The 16,091-nt window shown below is 65.3% G+C and overlaps 1 protein-coding gene across 2 annotated transcripts in view; it reads right to left on the reverse strand.

Annotated features, from left to right (window-relative positions):
• Positions 1-10,646: 10,646 nt before the first annotated feature.
• Positions 10,647-16,091, reverse strand: part of ZFPM1 (zinc finger protein, FOG family member 1) — a 69,294-nt gene continuing 63,849 nt past the window's right edge. Inside the window, exons 7-10 of one of the 2 annotated variants that reach the window (XM_049703174.1) lie at positions 13,369-13,602; positions 12,985-13,080; positions 12,757-12,903; positions 10,647-12,615 (exon numbers count right to left, since the gene is read on the reverse strand). In XM_049703174.1, the coding sequence (XP_049559131.1) occupies positions 10,772-12,615; positions 12,757-12,903; positions 12,985-13,080; positions 13,369-13,602 (2,321 nt within the window). In that variant the 3' untranslated portion in view covers positions 10,647-10,771. The remainder of the gene's footprint in view (positions 12,616-12,756; positions 12,904-12,984; positions 13,081-13,368; positions 13,603-16,091) is intronic. The other variant, XM_049703175.1, reaches the window with a different exon arrangement.

The following is a 16,091-nucleotide window of genomic DNA, read 5'->3' on the forward strand; positions in this document are numbered from 1 at the left end:
TGCGGCAGAGTTTCTATGAGTCTGCAGTGAAATTAGAGCAAAATTGGGGATTTCAGGAAGTCAAATTTGCTTCACGTAAAAGACTCTTTTGTTCTGAGATTGTGTCCTCCTCCTAACATTTTTATGTTAAAATGTGTTTTTATGAAATATTGAGATGATTAAACAGTAGTTTTAAAAAATGAATGTATCTGGGGAAGGAAGGAAGGAGAAGAGAGAAGGAGAGAGACCAGAGGTCACTGTGAACCGTTTTTGGTTTGTGAATTTCCAAAGCCTGGGGGCCCTGCTCTGGGGGCCTTGTCCTCTCCAGCCTGCAGCTCCGAGACCCACCACTGACCCCCTCAGATGAGCCACGTGCCAGGCCAGGTCGGAGGGGGTGGACCTGGTGGGCAGAGCAGGGACCCTCAGCTGGGCCACTCAGGGGCCCATGGACAAGCAGTCCAGCCTTGAGCTCGGGCTGGAACCAAGGAGGTCCCTGGGATTCCCTGCGTGACACCCTGTGGAAGGAAGGGCGGCAGTGGCCCCGCCAGGTGACACGGGTCCCAGCCTGCCGGGGCTGGGGGCCTGGAGCCCTTTCTGACTCCTGTGGGGTGAATGGGACGGTACTGCTGGGAGAGTGGCATCTACCCCTGACCCTTGAGGGTGTGGTGGGATCCTGCGAGACCTTCCCATTTCACAGACACGGCGAGGCGAGCTCAGGGAGTGAAGCTGGGCGAGCTGGGCCTCTCGCCTGCGTCGTCTGCGTGTCCTCTGTGTCCTCCTCCTATTCTCCCTCCCCAGAGCCCACCTAGAATCTGTCGGTTCAGGACAAGCGTTGCCCCCAGCTCTGCTTCTGTCCCCTTGGGGACAGGGGTGTTCATTCTCCCCGCCACTCCGCCTCCACCTGCTGGCTCTGGGCGCCCGACTGCTCTTCTGCCTGCAGAGGTGGGACATGGTCACGCCGCCTGCCCTGGGGCTCGGGTTCAGAAGGGCTCTGCCGTGGCGCTCTGTGAACTTCACTACGGAGTTCCTGCTGTGGGCATGCCCTCACCCCGTTGGGCTGGCGAGGACACCAGGGGTCCTGGAGGTGAGCTGCTCGTGGCCGTGTGGCTGGGAGGCACCAAGGTGGGATTGGGTGTCTGAGGCCAGAGCCCGTTCCTATCATTTTTAGACTCGATGACCTCCAGGTTCTGTTTTTTCACTTCAAAGTGAACATTAAAACCTTGTAGGAATGGGTGAAGGGTCTGAAGAGTCACTTCTCCAAAGAAATACGAATGACCAACAAGCACAGGAAAAGATGGCCAACATTAGCCATCAGCAAATGCAGATGAAACTGCAGTGAGGCACTGCCGCACACCTGGGGGACAGGACAGCTCAGGAGAGTGTCAGAGACAGCGAGTGTGGATGAGGGCGGGGAGAAAGCAGGCCCTGTCGCTGCTGGGGCGGGTGGAAACCGGTCTGGTGTTTCCCCAAAAGGTTAAAGACACGGTTAGCGCGGGACCCCGCGATTCCACGCCCGGGTGTCTGCCCAGAGAAATGGACGTGCACATCCACACAGACACGTGCGCGTGGATGCCGGCAGCAGCGTCGTTCACGTAGCTAAACAGTGCGCGTCACCGAATGAGCAGCGGAATGCGGTTCAGGCACGCGGCGGAATACTACGCTGCCTTAACGGGAGAGCGGCACCGACACAGCCTGGACGCACCTGGAAAACGCGCTGAGAGACAGAAGCCAGACACGAGGACACGCATGAGTGATTCCGTGCATGTGAAACGGCCGGGACGGGTGAATCTGCAGAGACAGAGAGTCCATCCGTCGTTGCGGGGGGCTGGGGGGGCGCTGTGGAGGTTGGGGGTGATGAGACTGTTCTGAACTTGACGGTGGCAGTGGCTGCACACCTCTGCGCATCTGTGGCAAACTGGTGAGTGGTGCACGTAAGCGGGTGAGTTGTATGGCATGTGAGGTGTACCTCGGTAAAGCTGCTAGAAAACCACTCGTGGCGGACCCCCCCGGCCCTCCTGAGGCCGGCTCGGCACAGTCCGCGGGGCGCCGGCGTGGCCTGGGCGGAGCAGGGCGTGGGTGCTTGGCTGTCCCTTCGGAGGGTGGGCGAGGCGGCCAGCGAGCCCACAGCCCTGGAGGTGGGGGGCTGCCCAGGATGCTGTGGACACGGGCGGCCCTGGCTCCTCCCCCCCACCCCCCCCCCCACCCCGCCTTCGTCCCCTTTTCTCTCCATCTCTCTGGCTCTTCCTGTTTACCCTGCTCTGTTTTTCTCTCTTGGGCTGAAGAAACGGGCTCAATCTCCCCCCCACACCAGGGCCTCAGGGTGGGTTTGCTGCCAAGGTCACAGCCAGGGTCGCTGCTAAGCACAGAGGCGGCTGAACTTGGAGCCTGGAGGCCCAGCTACACGCATGGGATGGGAGCCCACGCGGGGCCCAGCTTGGAAACAGGCCTATGACACGCGGTAGCCGTCATGTCATCGTCGGGCGACAGAGCGCCTGGCCCGGCCCCAGCTTCCTCGGCTGCCGCGGAGCACTTCCCTCAGGGGAAACCAGCGCAGCCTGGAGTAGCAAAGGGATTAAATGGAGCTGTTTTCATCCGTCCATCTGTGTGGAGCCGGGTGATGTGAAGGAGGTGGCAGCCCTGACTCTTCAAGAGCTCCCAGGGAGGAGGGGAGGCCACGTCTCCCTGAGAGCCTCAGGGGGCATCGGGTTGGAAGGTGTCCCCCAAGTTCACGTCCACCTGGTGCCTCAGCCAGTGCCCTTGTTTGGGAGAAGGGTCTTACAGATGGGATTAAGGTGAGAATTTCACTGAAGTCATCCTGGATTAGGGTGGCCCTAAACCCCGTAAGGGTGTCCCTAAAAGAGACAGAAGAGGAGAGACACAGACGCAGAGGAGAGAAGGCGGAGGGAGGGCTCGGAGGGAAGTGCCCACAGCTGGGGACCCTAAGACCTGAGCAAGACCAGCATGGGGGCGAGGCCGGCAAGACACACGCTCCCCAGAGCCTGCGGAGGGCGTGCCCGCCCACAGCCTCACCTGCCTTGAGACCCCCAGCCTGCGGTCCTCTGCTCTGGCCGCCCCAGGACACTCTCTGCAGGTGGGCGGAGCGGACCAGGGTTGGAAGCAGGCGGAGGCAGACCCGGGGAGGCCTGCCGCTCGCCGCTGCACCGAATACCGTTCGGACACCCCCATCTCAGAGCCTCCTGGGGCTCAGTCCTCGGGGGGCGGCCCTACACGCCCCTGCGCAGCTGCCCTGTCCCGGGAGCAGAGTGCCCGGCCACCGTCGGTCCTAGGACACCCCAACCACCCGGCCCCTCTGTGTCCCGCGTCCTCACAGGCGTCCGGCAGTTTCTCAAATGCCCATCAGCACCTCAAGGCTCCCATGACTCAGCGCCTCGGCCCTTAAGATGGTCTGGTCTTCTCTCTCCCGAGCGATTCACAGCCGCTTACACGGGGCTCCTTTGCTCTGAGGGGGTGCTGGACAGTCTGCCACCAACGGGCCGTCTACGGGCGCTGCTGCTGGGCACGACGGCACCAGTGGCCTGTGTGCGAGGGCACTTATGCTCCCGGAGAGGTGTCGTGGCAGAGGCGGTGGCAGGGTGCGGTTTCTCCACGGGCGTCCCCCTCCCCAGGCACGGTCCCTTGTCTGGAGTGGGAAGGGCGCCCAGAGGCGGTGAGGCTGCTCTGAAGGTCTGGGGACTGCGGCTTGCAGGTGTGCAGTCAGCATCTGTGGGGGACACACACACACACACACACACACACACACACACACACACACACGTGCTCAGGAAGAAAGGCACAGGTATGACGGGGCCACTGCTCAGAGGCCCTCACAGGACGCAGACCCTTGCGGGGAGTTTCAGGTCCCATGGGGCTGCTGTGCCCCAGGTGTCCCCCCTTCACCTCAGTATCCTGCTGTGAGCTTTTTAAATTGGGGTGATTTATACACAGTAAACGCAGTTTCACCTCTACACGTTTTTAAACTCTGATACCTTGCTGTCATTTTCTTTTTTTTTTTTTTTGGCGTAAGGCGGGCCTCTCACTGCTGTGGCCTCTCCCGTTGCGGAGCACAGGCTCCGGACGCGCAGGCTCAGCGGCCATGGCTCACGGGCCCAGCCGCTCCGCGGCATGTGGGATCCCCCCAGACCGGGGCACGAACCCGCGTCCCCTGCATCGGCAGGCGGACTCCCAAGCACTGCGCCACCAGGGCAGCCCCATCAAGGACATTGTTAATTTAAACTGGTTTCTGTTGCTTTCCTGTGAGACGGGGGTGGGAGGGCCAGGGTGCCCATTGCCGTATCTGCCAGGTCGGCGGCCTCGGTCCGTGCTAAGGTCCACTTGTCACACCCGCCTTGGCTTTTGTGCCGCTCATGCAACTCCGGTCAAAGGAGGACCTTGCTGGCCCTCTGGAAAGGTTGGGGGCGCCCCTGGATTCCCTGGCGCACACTCAGAGCCGCTGGTGTCAAAGCAGAGGAGGTGTGTGCGTGTCCTTGCTCCTTCCCAGCTGCCCTCTGCTGGGTGGCTGGAGTGTCATGGAAGGCGAGCGTCATTAGGGAGATGTCTCTGTGCTGACTCACGGGGTCAGCCCTGTCACCTGGAGTGCTGAGACGTGATTTCCATGGAGCTCAGAGTGGCCTCGCTTTCCAGCAGGACCTAATGAGGTGGCAGGTCCAGCTTTGACTACCCTCTGCGTGATAAAGGGCATTCGTGTCAGCTGCAGGGGGCCTGCAGGAACTCTTTAACTGTCAAAGACCAGCCTGTAAGGGATGTCCCTGAAGAAGCCCTGGGCGGCGTGAAGGTGACATCCAGGGAACCCAGAGAACTGGGCAGAGTGGTGTGTCCCGGCCACGCCCGAGGGGCTCCTGTAAAGGTGCTCCGTCCACGAGATCACGGCTCACCCACTGCAGACGAGAGGCTGGGAGCATGTGCATGAGTGTACGAGGGCCGTTCGTCTGGCTAGAAGCTCTGCTCCCACCCAGCATCGAGTCACAGCCTCAGAAAACACCTGACTGTGGACAGGGGGCGGGGGCAGCAGGTGTGCTTTCGGTCTCAAGCGCCGGCCAGCTGTGCTATCCCTCTCTGCCCTCCGCCTCCCCGCCCCACACTACGTTTTCCGCCTGGCCCTGGTGGGGCGGGGCTTCACTGCGGGCGGTGAAGAGCAGCTTGAGTCCCCTCGGCAGGCCCGCACGCGGAGCGGAGCAGGGCGTGGCCACGCGCGGAGCGGAGCAGGGCGTGGCCACGCACGGAGCGGGGCGTGGCCACGCACGGCCCAGGCGGAGGCGGGGACGCGTGGGGAGCAGGCTTCGTTCCTCCGCTTCCGTGGAGAGGTTGGCGTTGTCGGCTGCGTTTCTTGCCGTGGGCCTGATCAGAGGGCTGTTAACGACAGAATTCTAAGAGTTGCACCTGGGAGTCAAGAAGGGGCTGCTGGGATCATCTGGATTCGCGGTCCGCTGGGGCCTCTTCACATTGTGGATGGAATCAAGCCATCGGGGCTGCCGCGTTCAGAGACGTTACAGACCCACCAGCCCGGGGGGTGGGGAGTCGGGCTTCATGCAGCGTACCCCGCTCCCCGCCCCCGGCTTTCTTGCGTCCGAGGGGCGACCCCAGTGGCAGAGGTGGCTGGGCTCCCGCGTGTGCAGGGGCAGGGCCTCTCCCAACCGAGCCTGCGGGGCGGGGCTGTGGGCGTCGTCTCCTGTCCTTCGAGCCGCCTCGTGGTGTCGGGATCCTCCCTGGCCGCAGCCTTTGCTTTGATTCCCACTGAGTTAGTGGCGTGGGTCCCGGGGTGGCCCCTCCTGGGTAGGGGCGGGGGTCAGGTCACATGTGTGTCCCTCAAGAATTTGGTCCTCAGACCCTGGGTGTCTTTTAAAGCCTTTGCATTTTGGGGTTCTTGGAAATACTGGCTAGCGGCCCTGTCTCGGGGGCGGTGAGTAGTAACTCAGAGCTGGTGTTAGACTCGTGACACCCAGTCAGCCCTGTCCTCTCTTGCCGTGCAAAGTCCTATACTATTTTGAATCTCCAGACACGTCTGCATCTCAAACTTCTGTTTTGAATTATCTGTTGTCGCCCACTGATGCGGTCTCACAGTGTCATGGGGACGTCCCGGTGGCCGCTTCCCTCTGCAGGTGCCCTGGTCGGCTTCCCTGGGACGGGTCGGCCGCAGCAGCACAGCGGTGGCAGGATTCCAGCCCCCAGCGCCCAGCCCCTGAGCACAGCGCCTGGGCTACTGTGCGGCCGTTTGCACGTAGGGAGGGGCTTGCTCGCCCCCTGGGCATGTTAGGTGCGCAGGGAGCCGATGCTCAGGCTGGTTCCATCGGGGCATTAGTTCTCGTGCTGCCAGGCTCTGGGGTGGGGGTGGGGATCAGGGGCGAGCGTGACGGTGGCAGCCGTGTGGCAACAAAGGAGCCTCGGGCCTGGTCGTGCTCCCGGAGCGAGGGTGCCCCGTCACACCGGTCAGGACTCGGGGCTGCGCCGCCCGCAAGCACAGCGTCAGGGGCGGGGTCCCCTCCTTTCCTCGGGGTGCTGCCTGGCACTCCTCTCTGGGACGGCGGCTGGGGGCGGTTCCCACCCGCGAGCCCCTAGTTAAGTAACGCGGCCGGACTCCTCGGAGTCCCAGCTCGCTCTCCCAGCCGCGTGCCCTTCGGACTCTGCCCAGGGTACCTCCGCAGTCTGGGCATGGCTGCCGCCCCCGGCGGCTCTGCTCAGCAGCGTGGCCTGGACTTAGCGGGGCCGGGGCTTCCGAGGATCATCTGGTGATCAGTGAAGGCAGAATGGTATTGGGACGGAGTGGCGGAACGTGCGGTTCTGAAGGGCTGAGGTCTGGGCCCAGCCCCCTCCTCGCTGCGTCCTGCCCCAGCTGACAGAGGCTCCTCGGCAGGGCCGTCCTGCGCCTGCTGGGCTGACCATAAAGGCATGAACAGTGTCTGACCACCTGCCCTGCAGGTGTTTCTCAAACTGGCCAGAGAAGAATCTGCTGGGACCTGATCAAGGCCGATTCCCAGGCCCTGGCCTGTTCAGCCCGTCCGGGGCCCCTGGAATGTGTATTCTCCACTGGGGCTCGGGTGATGCGACGTGGCTGCCCCGGAGAAGCGTGCTCTCGGGAACGGGGACCAACCGTGTCCCAGGGAACTGCTCTCCTAAGTCGTCCCCCGCGGCTGTCCCCACACGGAGGCGCCGAGGCCGGGCTTGGCCGTGCAGTGGGGGGCCTGGGCTCTGCTGCTCGGAGCTGCTACCCGTGAGAGGCAGGCGAGGGCAGGTCTGCGAGCAAGGCTGGGCCGGAGCCTCAGAGGGGAGGTGGCCACGGCAGCCGTGTGCGCGCTCAGCGGTGGTGCTCCCAGCACCGGCTTGATCGATGTCCGGTCGCGCCCCCTCCCGGAGCCCACGTCCTCCTGTGAGGACGGTGATGGGGGAAGAGGGTAGAGGCTGTACCTCCAGGGCTGCTGCACGGGCAGCTGTATGACCCGCCTGATGCCTGCCGGGACTCTGCCTGGGCCCCCCGCCTTCTCCCGTGCGCCCCCGCACCCAGGGCCCTGCCCTCGGGGCTCCTCCCTTGCTCGCCGGTCATCTCTGTTGCGCCTTCGGTGGAGACCACGTGGCTCCAGACTATACAGGTCCTCGGGCTGCACGCCGCCCTCCTCCACGTTCTCCTTTTGCGTCTGGGACCCGCCTCCGCCTCCCACCCTTTCTGGGTCCTCAGGAGACAGAGGGCGGGTGCCCTGGCCGGCCGAGAGGTCTTGGCACCTGGCCTGCCGGCCCATGTAAACGAGTCACTGCTGACCCCTGGTGGCAGGAACGTCTACCTGCAGTGATTCCTAGTGCCAGGGTTTCCCCAGGGGTGGACGGGCAGCACAGGGTGCAGGGTGCGCGGGGCTGCAGAGCCCTGGATGAGGTTTGCACACAGGACTCGGGGTGGGGGGGGCGACCCAATTAGGAGGAGTTGGGGTTGGACAGTGGCCTTGAATGTGGACCGAGTGCTGTGCATGCTGTGTGTACAGTGTCACCTGATAAGAGCTGGCTTGGGGAGGTGCAATTGGCACAGCGTTGGGCGGCGGCCGAAGGCAGGAGCCCAGCAGAGAATGGGATGGAGGAGGGAACCCAGGAGGTGGGCAGGCGGGGCTGGCTTTGCAGAGGGCTGTGACGACTGGGGCGTGGTGGGGGGCTGCAGTGACCACGTGCCCCTCCCCGGGCCGTGGGCCAGGTGCCCTGGAGGCAGTGGTCAAGGTCGGCGAGGCCCGTGGGGCAGGGAGAAGGGGGTAAGAAGAGTGACCACTATGATGGGGAAATGAGCAGGGTGTTAGGACGGAGGGTCAGGGAAGGTCTCTAAACAGCGTGAGAAGGGCAGCCCCTTGCAGGGAGCAGGCGGCGCCGAGACGCTGGAGCAGCATGAACAGGCCATGGGGCGACGACCAGGGCCTGGCAGCCACCTCTGTGCAGCAGGAGCCGCTGTGACCCCACCTGGTCTCCCAACCACCCGACCTGGCGGTGAAGAGTCGTGTTGGCGGGGGACAGTGCAGTCCATCGGGGGCGGCCATCCCCGGAGGCAGTGAGATGCGCTGAGGTTTGGAATCGGCCTGAGAGAGAAGTGAGGCGAACTTGTGGACCTGGGGGCCAGGATGGGCAGAGGCGGGTTTCGTGGTCACAGCTGCTGTGACACTGAGGGTTGATGGCCACGTCTGCGCAGGTGTGGGGAGAAGACGCAGCAGGGAGAGCTCAGCCTTGGACGTGTCAGGGCCCTTGAGGGACATGTATTGGGTGCATTGGTCTGGGCGGGGGGCATGGCTGGGCTAGAGAGACATAGGGGCCCTGGTCTGGGCGGGGGGCATGGTTGGGCTAGAGAGACATAGGGGCCCGGGAACCCGTGTGCCTGCCCAGGACCGTAAGTGGAGTGAGCTTCGGGGATGGGGGCGGGGGGCTGGTCTGGGAGCATCAGGGCTCCCAGAGAGGTGGGAAGGAGGCCAAGCGCTGTCCCTGGGCTGCAGCTGGGACAGTGGTGGCAGGTTCTCGGGGAGAACATGGGGTGGCATGAGAGGAGGCAGTGTGTGGGAAATGGGGGTCTGAGGAGGGTGAAGGTGGGCTCCGGGCTGTGGGTGGAGAGCCTAGCACTGGGGACCTTGAGTGGGGCAAGGGCCGCAGGGTGCTGGCCATGCACCGGGGTTGGGGGGAGAGCAGGGGGCATGTGACCCAGGACCCAGCTGCAGGACCTCCCTGGCACAAAGCTTGGCCTGGCCAGCAGTTCAGGCCTGGGGTGGGGGTCGGGTGGGCGTGGACACCGAGGCCCTTTTCTGTGTGGCGCTGTCCTCCACTCACGTGGTGCAAGGGAGGGGGCGAGCACAGATGCTTCCCCTGCCTTCCCGTGTCTCCCCCATCCTTCCCCTTTGAGCATCTGTGCTTATCAGCACACAGGGACGTTCCCCCTGCCTTAGGGTGAATGACATCTGCCGCACTTGGTGGTGGGACTCAAGAGGCGGAGCCTCAGACTCTCCGGGGTGCAACAGTGAGCAGAGTTGAGGGGTCTGGGAGCCTCCCTGCCCCAGTCCAGGAGAGCAGAGCCAGGAAGGTCTTCACAACGTGGGGCATTTACCAGGAAAGCAGCTTGGCTCCTGGGGCCCCCGACTGTCCAGCAGCCCTGGTCACACCCTGGTACTCAGGGCCAGCTGGGGGCAAGCGGGAGGGGGCCGTGTCCCATGTACCTGTGGGCGAGGTGTGGGGACTGTTCCTGTCCGAACACAAGCTCCTTAGCCTGTCACCCCTGAGGGCTGGGCGGGAGGAAACCTGCCTCGATCGAGGAGGTGAGTGAGTCTGGGTGGGTGGCAGGAAGCACATCTGATGTTCAGAGGCAGAGAAAGGTGAGAGGTCAGGTTTCACTTTCATCTGCAGTAGGCGGCCTGGTATATCGGAAGAGACATTCTGTACTGCAAACAGGGACACCAGGCTGGAGGGTGCCCACAGCCCCCCAGCTGCCACGTGCCAGGACCACAGTTGGGCTCCTCCTGCTTGGGTTTGGCCCAGGTCATGGTCAGCAGCAGCAGGGCAGACTGGGGGTGGTGTGGCCCCAGCCTCGTGCCCACCGCAGCCCCCAGGTCCCAGTGCCCGCTCGCTGTGGGCCCCAGTGCCCGCTCGCTGTGGGCCCCAGTGCCCGCTCGCTGTGGGCCCCAGTGCCCGCTCGCTGTGGGCCCCAGTGCCCGCTCGCTGTGGGCCCCAGTGCCCGCTCGCTGTGGGCCCCAGTGCCCGCTCGCTGTGGGCCCCAGTGCCTGTCAGCGGCTCACTCTCCCACTCTCCCTTCTCCCGCATCAGCCTCGGCAACTGCAGGGCTTCATCCTCCCCACCATGCTCCCCTCCCTGATTCCTTGGTGGCCTGTCACTGAGCAGGTGGAAGAGCTGTCCGCTGGCCAGGATTAAGCTCCTCCCTTTGGTGTCTGGTGGCCAAACCAGAGCTTCTGGCTGGATCCTGGAGGGTACAGTGGACCCAGAAGGGCAGTGCCTGCTCTCCCCATGCCCCAAGGGGGCCCAGAGCAGTGCCATCAGCCCCGGGTGCGGGGCGAGATCCAGCTCTTACGGCCACTGCGGGACTCCGGCCTGCAGTGTCCTGTGTGTACTTACAGGTGCTGCTGGCCCTGCCTGTGCCCTCCCCGCAGGGCCCCCCCCCGCTCAGAGAACTAGACTGCTCCACCACTGTGCTCAGCAAACTGAACTTCTTTATTAAGTGCCAAGGTCCAGGCGGGCGCTGCCCCCTGCAGCCTCTCGGACGAGGTCTGTGCCTGGAGCGTCCCGGGTCCCCCTGCAGGGCAGCAGCGCCGGGCGCTCACTTCACGTGCTCGGCCGCATGCGAGGAGCAGTAATACTTCTTGTGGGCGATGAAAGTGGACAGGCTGCTGAACCTGATGTTGCACAGGCGACAGTACCTGTGGTTGCCGTTGGGCACGGAGGCCAGCGTCCCCTGGCTGGGCGTCTGCACGCCTTTGTCCGAGTGGGAGGGGGGTGCCGGCACGGCCTCGGGGGACGTGGCCGGGGGCGGGCCGGGCCGGGGGCTGCCGGCGGGCGGCTCCCAAGGGTCCTGGCCGTTGAGGCCGTCGCGGGGGGCGGCGGGCGAAGGCGTCCGGGCCTCGGCGCCAGGGCCGGAGCCGGCCGGGGGCTTGCCCAGCAGCAGGCCGTGCGCCAGGCGGAAGTGCTCGATGAGGTCGCCGCGCACCACGCCGTTCGGGGGGCAGTAGGGACAGACGATGGCGGGCGGGTCCTCGGGGGCGGCGCGCAGGCGGCGCGGGGCAGAGGGGCACGAGAACTTCTTGTGCGCCAAGTACGCCTCGAGGCTGTGGAAGCTCACGCGGCAGGCTGTGCACTCGTGGTAATCGGCCAGGGCCGGTAGGCCGGGCGCAGGGCCAGGGGCGGCGGCGGGAGCCTGGCGCCGCGGCTTTTTGCTCAGGTCGATGGGGCCTTCCGCCGGGTCTTGGCCGCTTCCACCTCCGCCTCCATTTCCGCTTCCGGGCCGCGGCGCCGGCGACGCAGGCGGCGTGGGGGCGTGGCCTGGCGCGACGGGCTGGGCGGGTCCGACCGGGGACGGGGCGGGTCCGACCGGGGGCGGGGCGGGTCCGGCCACGTGCAGTTCGTAGAGCTTGCGGCGCCTGCGCGTGCGCACGGGCGGCGCAGCGGGCGCGGAGGTCCCGGCGGGCGCAGGCCGGCGCGGCGGCGGGTCGTGACGAGAGGCGCAGTAGTACCGCTTGTGCACCGTATAGGTCTCGTGGCGGCTGAAGCGGATGTTGCAGGCCTCGCACAGCGTCCGGCGGGGGTCGTCGTCCTCGTCTGCCCCGCTGCCCGGGCTTGGGCTGCCTTCGCTGCCCCGGCCGCCCGCCTCGGCCTCGGTCTCCGCCTCGGGCGTAGCCGCGCCCCCCGCCTCGTCCTCGCGCGCCCCGGGGCCCGGCGGCGAGCGCTGCTCGTCGGCCTCGGCGGGCGGCGGGGCGGGGGGCGCGCGCGGCGGGCCTGGGGCCGCCTTGGGCCGGCGGGCAGGGGGCGTGTCGTCGGGCGGGCGGCGGCCGGAGCAGTAGAGGCGCTTGTGCACATAGAAGTTGTTGACGTTGTTGAAGGTGATGTCGCAGTCAAAGCACGTGGCGCCCTTGGGCGCCCCCGTGAAGAGGCCAGCCGGCGCGCCCACCCCCGCGCCCGCCTGCAGCCGGCTGTGCACCAGCTCGGACATTTTGGCCAGAATCTCGGAGGCAGGCGGCGCCGTGGGCAACTGCGGCAGGAAGAGTGCGCCGGGCCCTGGGCTGGAGCCGGGCGTGGGGCTGGACAGCTCCGCCTTCACGCGCACGGGGCTGGGGCCGGCGCTGGGCGGTGATGGCGTCCGCGACAGGGCCTGGGGCCCTGGCTCCGCCTCGGGCTCCTCTGCCGCCTCCACCTTGATGCTCCTGGGGGTCGCCGGGGGCTCGCCGCCACCCCCGTTCTGGGGGCCCGGTCTGGTCTCTCCGTTGGTGGCCTCTGCCAGGGCCTTCCTGTCCAGTCCCGGTGATGGGGCGGGCACCAGGCTCAGGTCTGCAGAGGCCAGGGGGCCGTGCAGCGCCGTGTGCTGCTGGAAGGCGGCCAGACTGTCTGCGGGGAGACGCCAGGGGCCACACTTCAGGCCTGGAGCAGGACCTGCCTGGGCCAGACCTGAAGCTGGGGAGGGCGGGAAGGGAGAGCTGGGCTGGGCACAGAGGTGGTGGAGCGTCGAGGCCGAAACCGACACCCCCCCACCCCCACCCCTCGTGGCCGAGCCTGCTTCCCCCTTCCCAGTCCGCAGGGTCACCAGGGGCTCACCTGCGGGGAGCTTGGCAGTGGGGTGCCCAGCCCCTGAGGAGTAGATCTCAACCTTAGAGCCCGGCTGGCAGACCATGTGGTTGGTCACTAGGTGGCTGTAGAGGATGTCCCGCGTGGTGGAGATGAAGCCGCAGCTGTGGCACACACCTGCAGGTAGGCTGTGGTGTCAGAGCCCTGCCGGTGGCTGCGTCCCGCAGACCCCGCCGCCCCCTTCCTGGCCCCGCTCACCCGTCAGCGTGTCTGTGTGCACCTTGAGGTGCCGCTCGCAGTTGGCCTTGGTGGTGAAGGCGGACAGGCAGATGAGACACACGAAGGGGCGCTCTCCTGGAACATGGGGCCCGGTAAGGGAGCCTGGCCAGCCGAGGACTACGGCACGGGCACGTGTGGAGGGCCCCTAAGCTCTGCCTCCTAGGACCCCATCGGGGGCCCAGCCCCCAGCCGACCACCCAGCCGGTCGCAGGCGGGGCAAGTGGCCTGGGGCCCTGTGGGAGGCTGCTCGGCAGGGTGGGAGGACCACTCGGGCACGTCCACGGCAGTTGTGCAACCCCAGGAACAATGCAGTAAGCATGCGTGGCTTGGGCGGGGAGACACGCCGTTGGGGGCGGGGCTCACCGCTGTGGCTGCGCATGTGGATCTCCAGGGAGCTGGCGCTGGGGCAGCTTTTGCGGCACTGGGGGAAGGGGCAGACCCGCTCGTTGGGGTAGGTCTCCTTGGGCTTCTCATCGGGGGCGGCCACAGCGGGGGAGCTGGTGCCTTGGCGGCTGGCGCAGTAGTACAGGAGGTGGGCTTGTAGGTTCCGCTCGCTGCGGTACCAGATGCCGCAGTCCTTGCAGGGAAAGACGTCTTCTGCGGGCGGGAGAGGCGGGTGCAGCCTGAGGGGTGCCCCGGCAGCAGCGCTGGCCGCCTAGCACCCGGGGCAGGCCCTGGGCCCTCTGCAACACGAGGGCTGTGCCCCGGCGTCTGCCAGCTTGGGGGTGGGGTGGGGTTTGTGACCTGGGCTGTCCCTCTTCACTGCTTTGCCTTCTCAGCTGTCCCTTGGTAACTCCGTGTCCCCTCTCTACGGATCTTCAGGATGCCATGGGGACTTGCATCCTGGGGTGGGTGGCCCCTGGGCTGCGTCCGGACAGGGAACCCCATAAGGAGACACTGTGGTCTCTTGGGGGTGCCCGCGGAAGAAGCGAGGCTGGGGTCCGTGACCTGATTGTCCCTGTGACTTGGCGGGGGCGGTGGGACTTGCGGGGCCGCTGGGTGCCTGAGTCCCCAAGCACTGGGGCAGCAGGGCGAGAGGTGAGCGTGGCTCTGGGTAGGCAGGGGGCTGAGGCCAGGAGCTGCAGAGCAGGAGGAGCCTCCCGGTGCACCGCCCTTCCCCGCCCCCCCCATACACCTGTGTTACTGGTCAGAACTTCCTGAATTCACTACATTTAACCCAAGTACCTTTGCGGTTGGGGGTTTGGATGGCGGGGGTGGATTTGCCAGCTGGTGAGCATTCTCTGGTGGGTGCTTCAGCAGAATGATAAGGAATGTTTTGTTGTTTCTGTCCCTGCTCCTTGGCCAGCCACCCCTAGGCTGAACCCAGGGCAGGGGGGAGACCTTGTTCTGGGTCTCGACCTTGACCTTCACACGGAATGGACACCTTTTGGGGGTCGTGTGCGGGTTGGGACGTATTTCTCAGCCCGCTGGTTGGTAGTTACTGAACACGTGGTCTGCCTGCCCCCCGGGGGCTGCCAGGTTTCTACCTTCTGCCTCTCTTAAGGAATTTAGTGCCTGTCTGTCAAGTGAGGTGGGCACTCCTCATGCCCCTGTGCCTGCGGTGTTTGCGGCTCAACTCTTCCTACTGTGTTATTTCTGGTTTTCAAGTTCCCTTTTATTTGGAGGTTGAGGGGCAGCGCTGAGGCCTTGAGCTGGGATCCAGGTCTGAGGGGCCAGCTGTGGGCTGCTGTTGGTATCTGCAGGGTCAGTGCTGGGGACTGCGCTGCTGCTTGCGGCACAGCGAAGGGACTGGGAGCCTCGGAGGCCCGTGTGGGCCCCAGCCCCGGCCCTAAAACTTAGCAAGGACGGTCGTCGCCCCACCAACCCAGGGCTGACCTCGGGCCAAGTCCCGGGTGGATGCAGCCCAGGTAACCTGCACAGACACCTCAAGACCGGCATTACCTTTACTGCTTCCACAGATGAGAAAACAGGCCCAGAGTGGTGGAGTCTCAAGAATTAAACCGGGTCTGATTGACTTTGGAGCTCGGGTTTTGAAAGCCCTTCTAGACCACCAGTAGGAGAGGCCCACGTAGGGTTGGTATAAACGATGCTAGCCCACCATGCCCTCACAGACCAGTGTCAGACCCGAGGGGAGGGAAACCGAGGCCCAGAGAGGCTGCTCCTGGGCGGGCTTGAGAGGAAGCCCTCCAGCACCTGGGGCTCCCTGCAGCCCCCCCCCCCCCGACCTACCCATCCAAAAGAGACAGAGAGGCAGCCCCCTGGGCACCAGATGCCATTCCCTGCCCTGGTGGGGTGGCCGTCCTGGCCTCTGAGAGACCCTTCTATCCAGCACCCTTCTTTCCTGAAACCTCAACGTCAGACAAGACCCCTGTTTGCTCACCACCACCCTCTCAGCTCCCCTGCAGGACCCCATTCTCCCTGAGGCAGTGGCCTTGCCCTGTCCGGCCCACCCACCTGTGCTTGTCCCCACCCCTCCGGTGTCACCCTCCTCACTTGGCTGCCAGTATCTGGGTCACGGTGACCTCCATGCTGCCTGCCTTTGCTCTCAACACAGCGGGCCTCCCCTCACCCCTGGCTCTAGTGTCTGCAGGTCCTGTCTCTCCCTGGGGCCTCGTCCTGCCCGGAGCTCCCCAACTCTTACCGCACCCTGAGCCCCAGCACGTGTCCCCCAGTCGCCTCCTGGGCTCCACTTAGTGCCCAACAGGCGTCTTGGGTCAGGCTGCTCAGAACGGGCCCTCCATCCTGACTGCGATGGGACGGACAGTGTCCGCCCCGCGGCCGTGCTGCAGCCCCGGCCTCACGCTGCCGCTTCCCCCCCCCGCCCCCCCCCCCCGGCAGGCCCTGTGCCGTCTTCACGTTTGACCTGCTTAAAAAGGTCACTTTTCTCCCAATTTTACAACCCTACAGTCTAGCAGCCATGCAATTTTAGAACTAAATGGGGTCGTACCCTTTGCTGCCTGAAAGCCCCCTGCCGCGGTCGTTTCTCTGAGAAGGAATCCCAGCCCTTGTCCGGGGCCACCCTCGGAGTCTGGCTCTGGCCACGGTGGCCGTCTCGCTGGGCCTGGGCTGTCCGCTTAGCTGCTCTCCCTGGCGCGCGTGTCTCCCAAGCACCCCAGCCACTGCCC

This window comes from Orcinus orca, chromosome 20 (genome assembly GCF_937001465.1).
Source record: "Orcinus orca chromosome 20, mOrcOrc1.1, whole genome shotgun sequence".
Taxonomy (NCBI): domain Eukaryota; kingdom Metazoa; phylum Chordata; class Mammalia; order Artiodactyla; family Delphinidae; genus Orcinus; species Orcinus orca.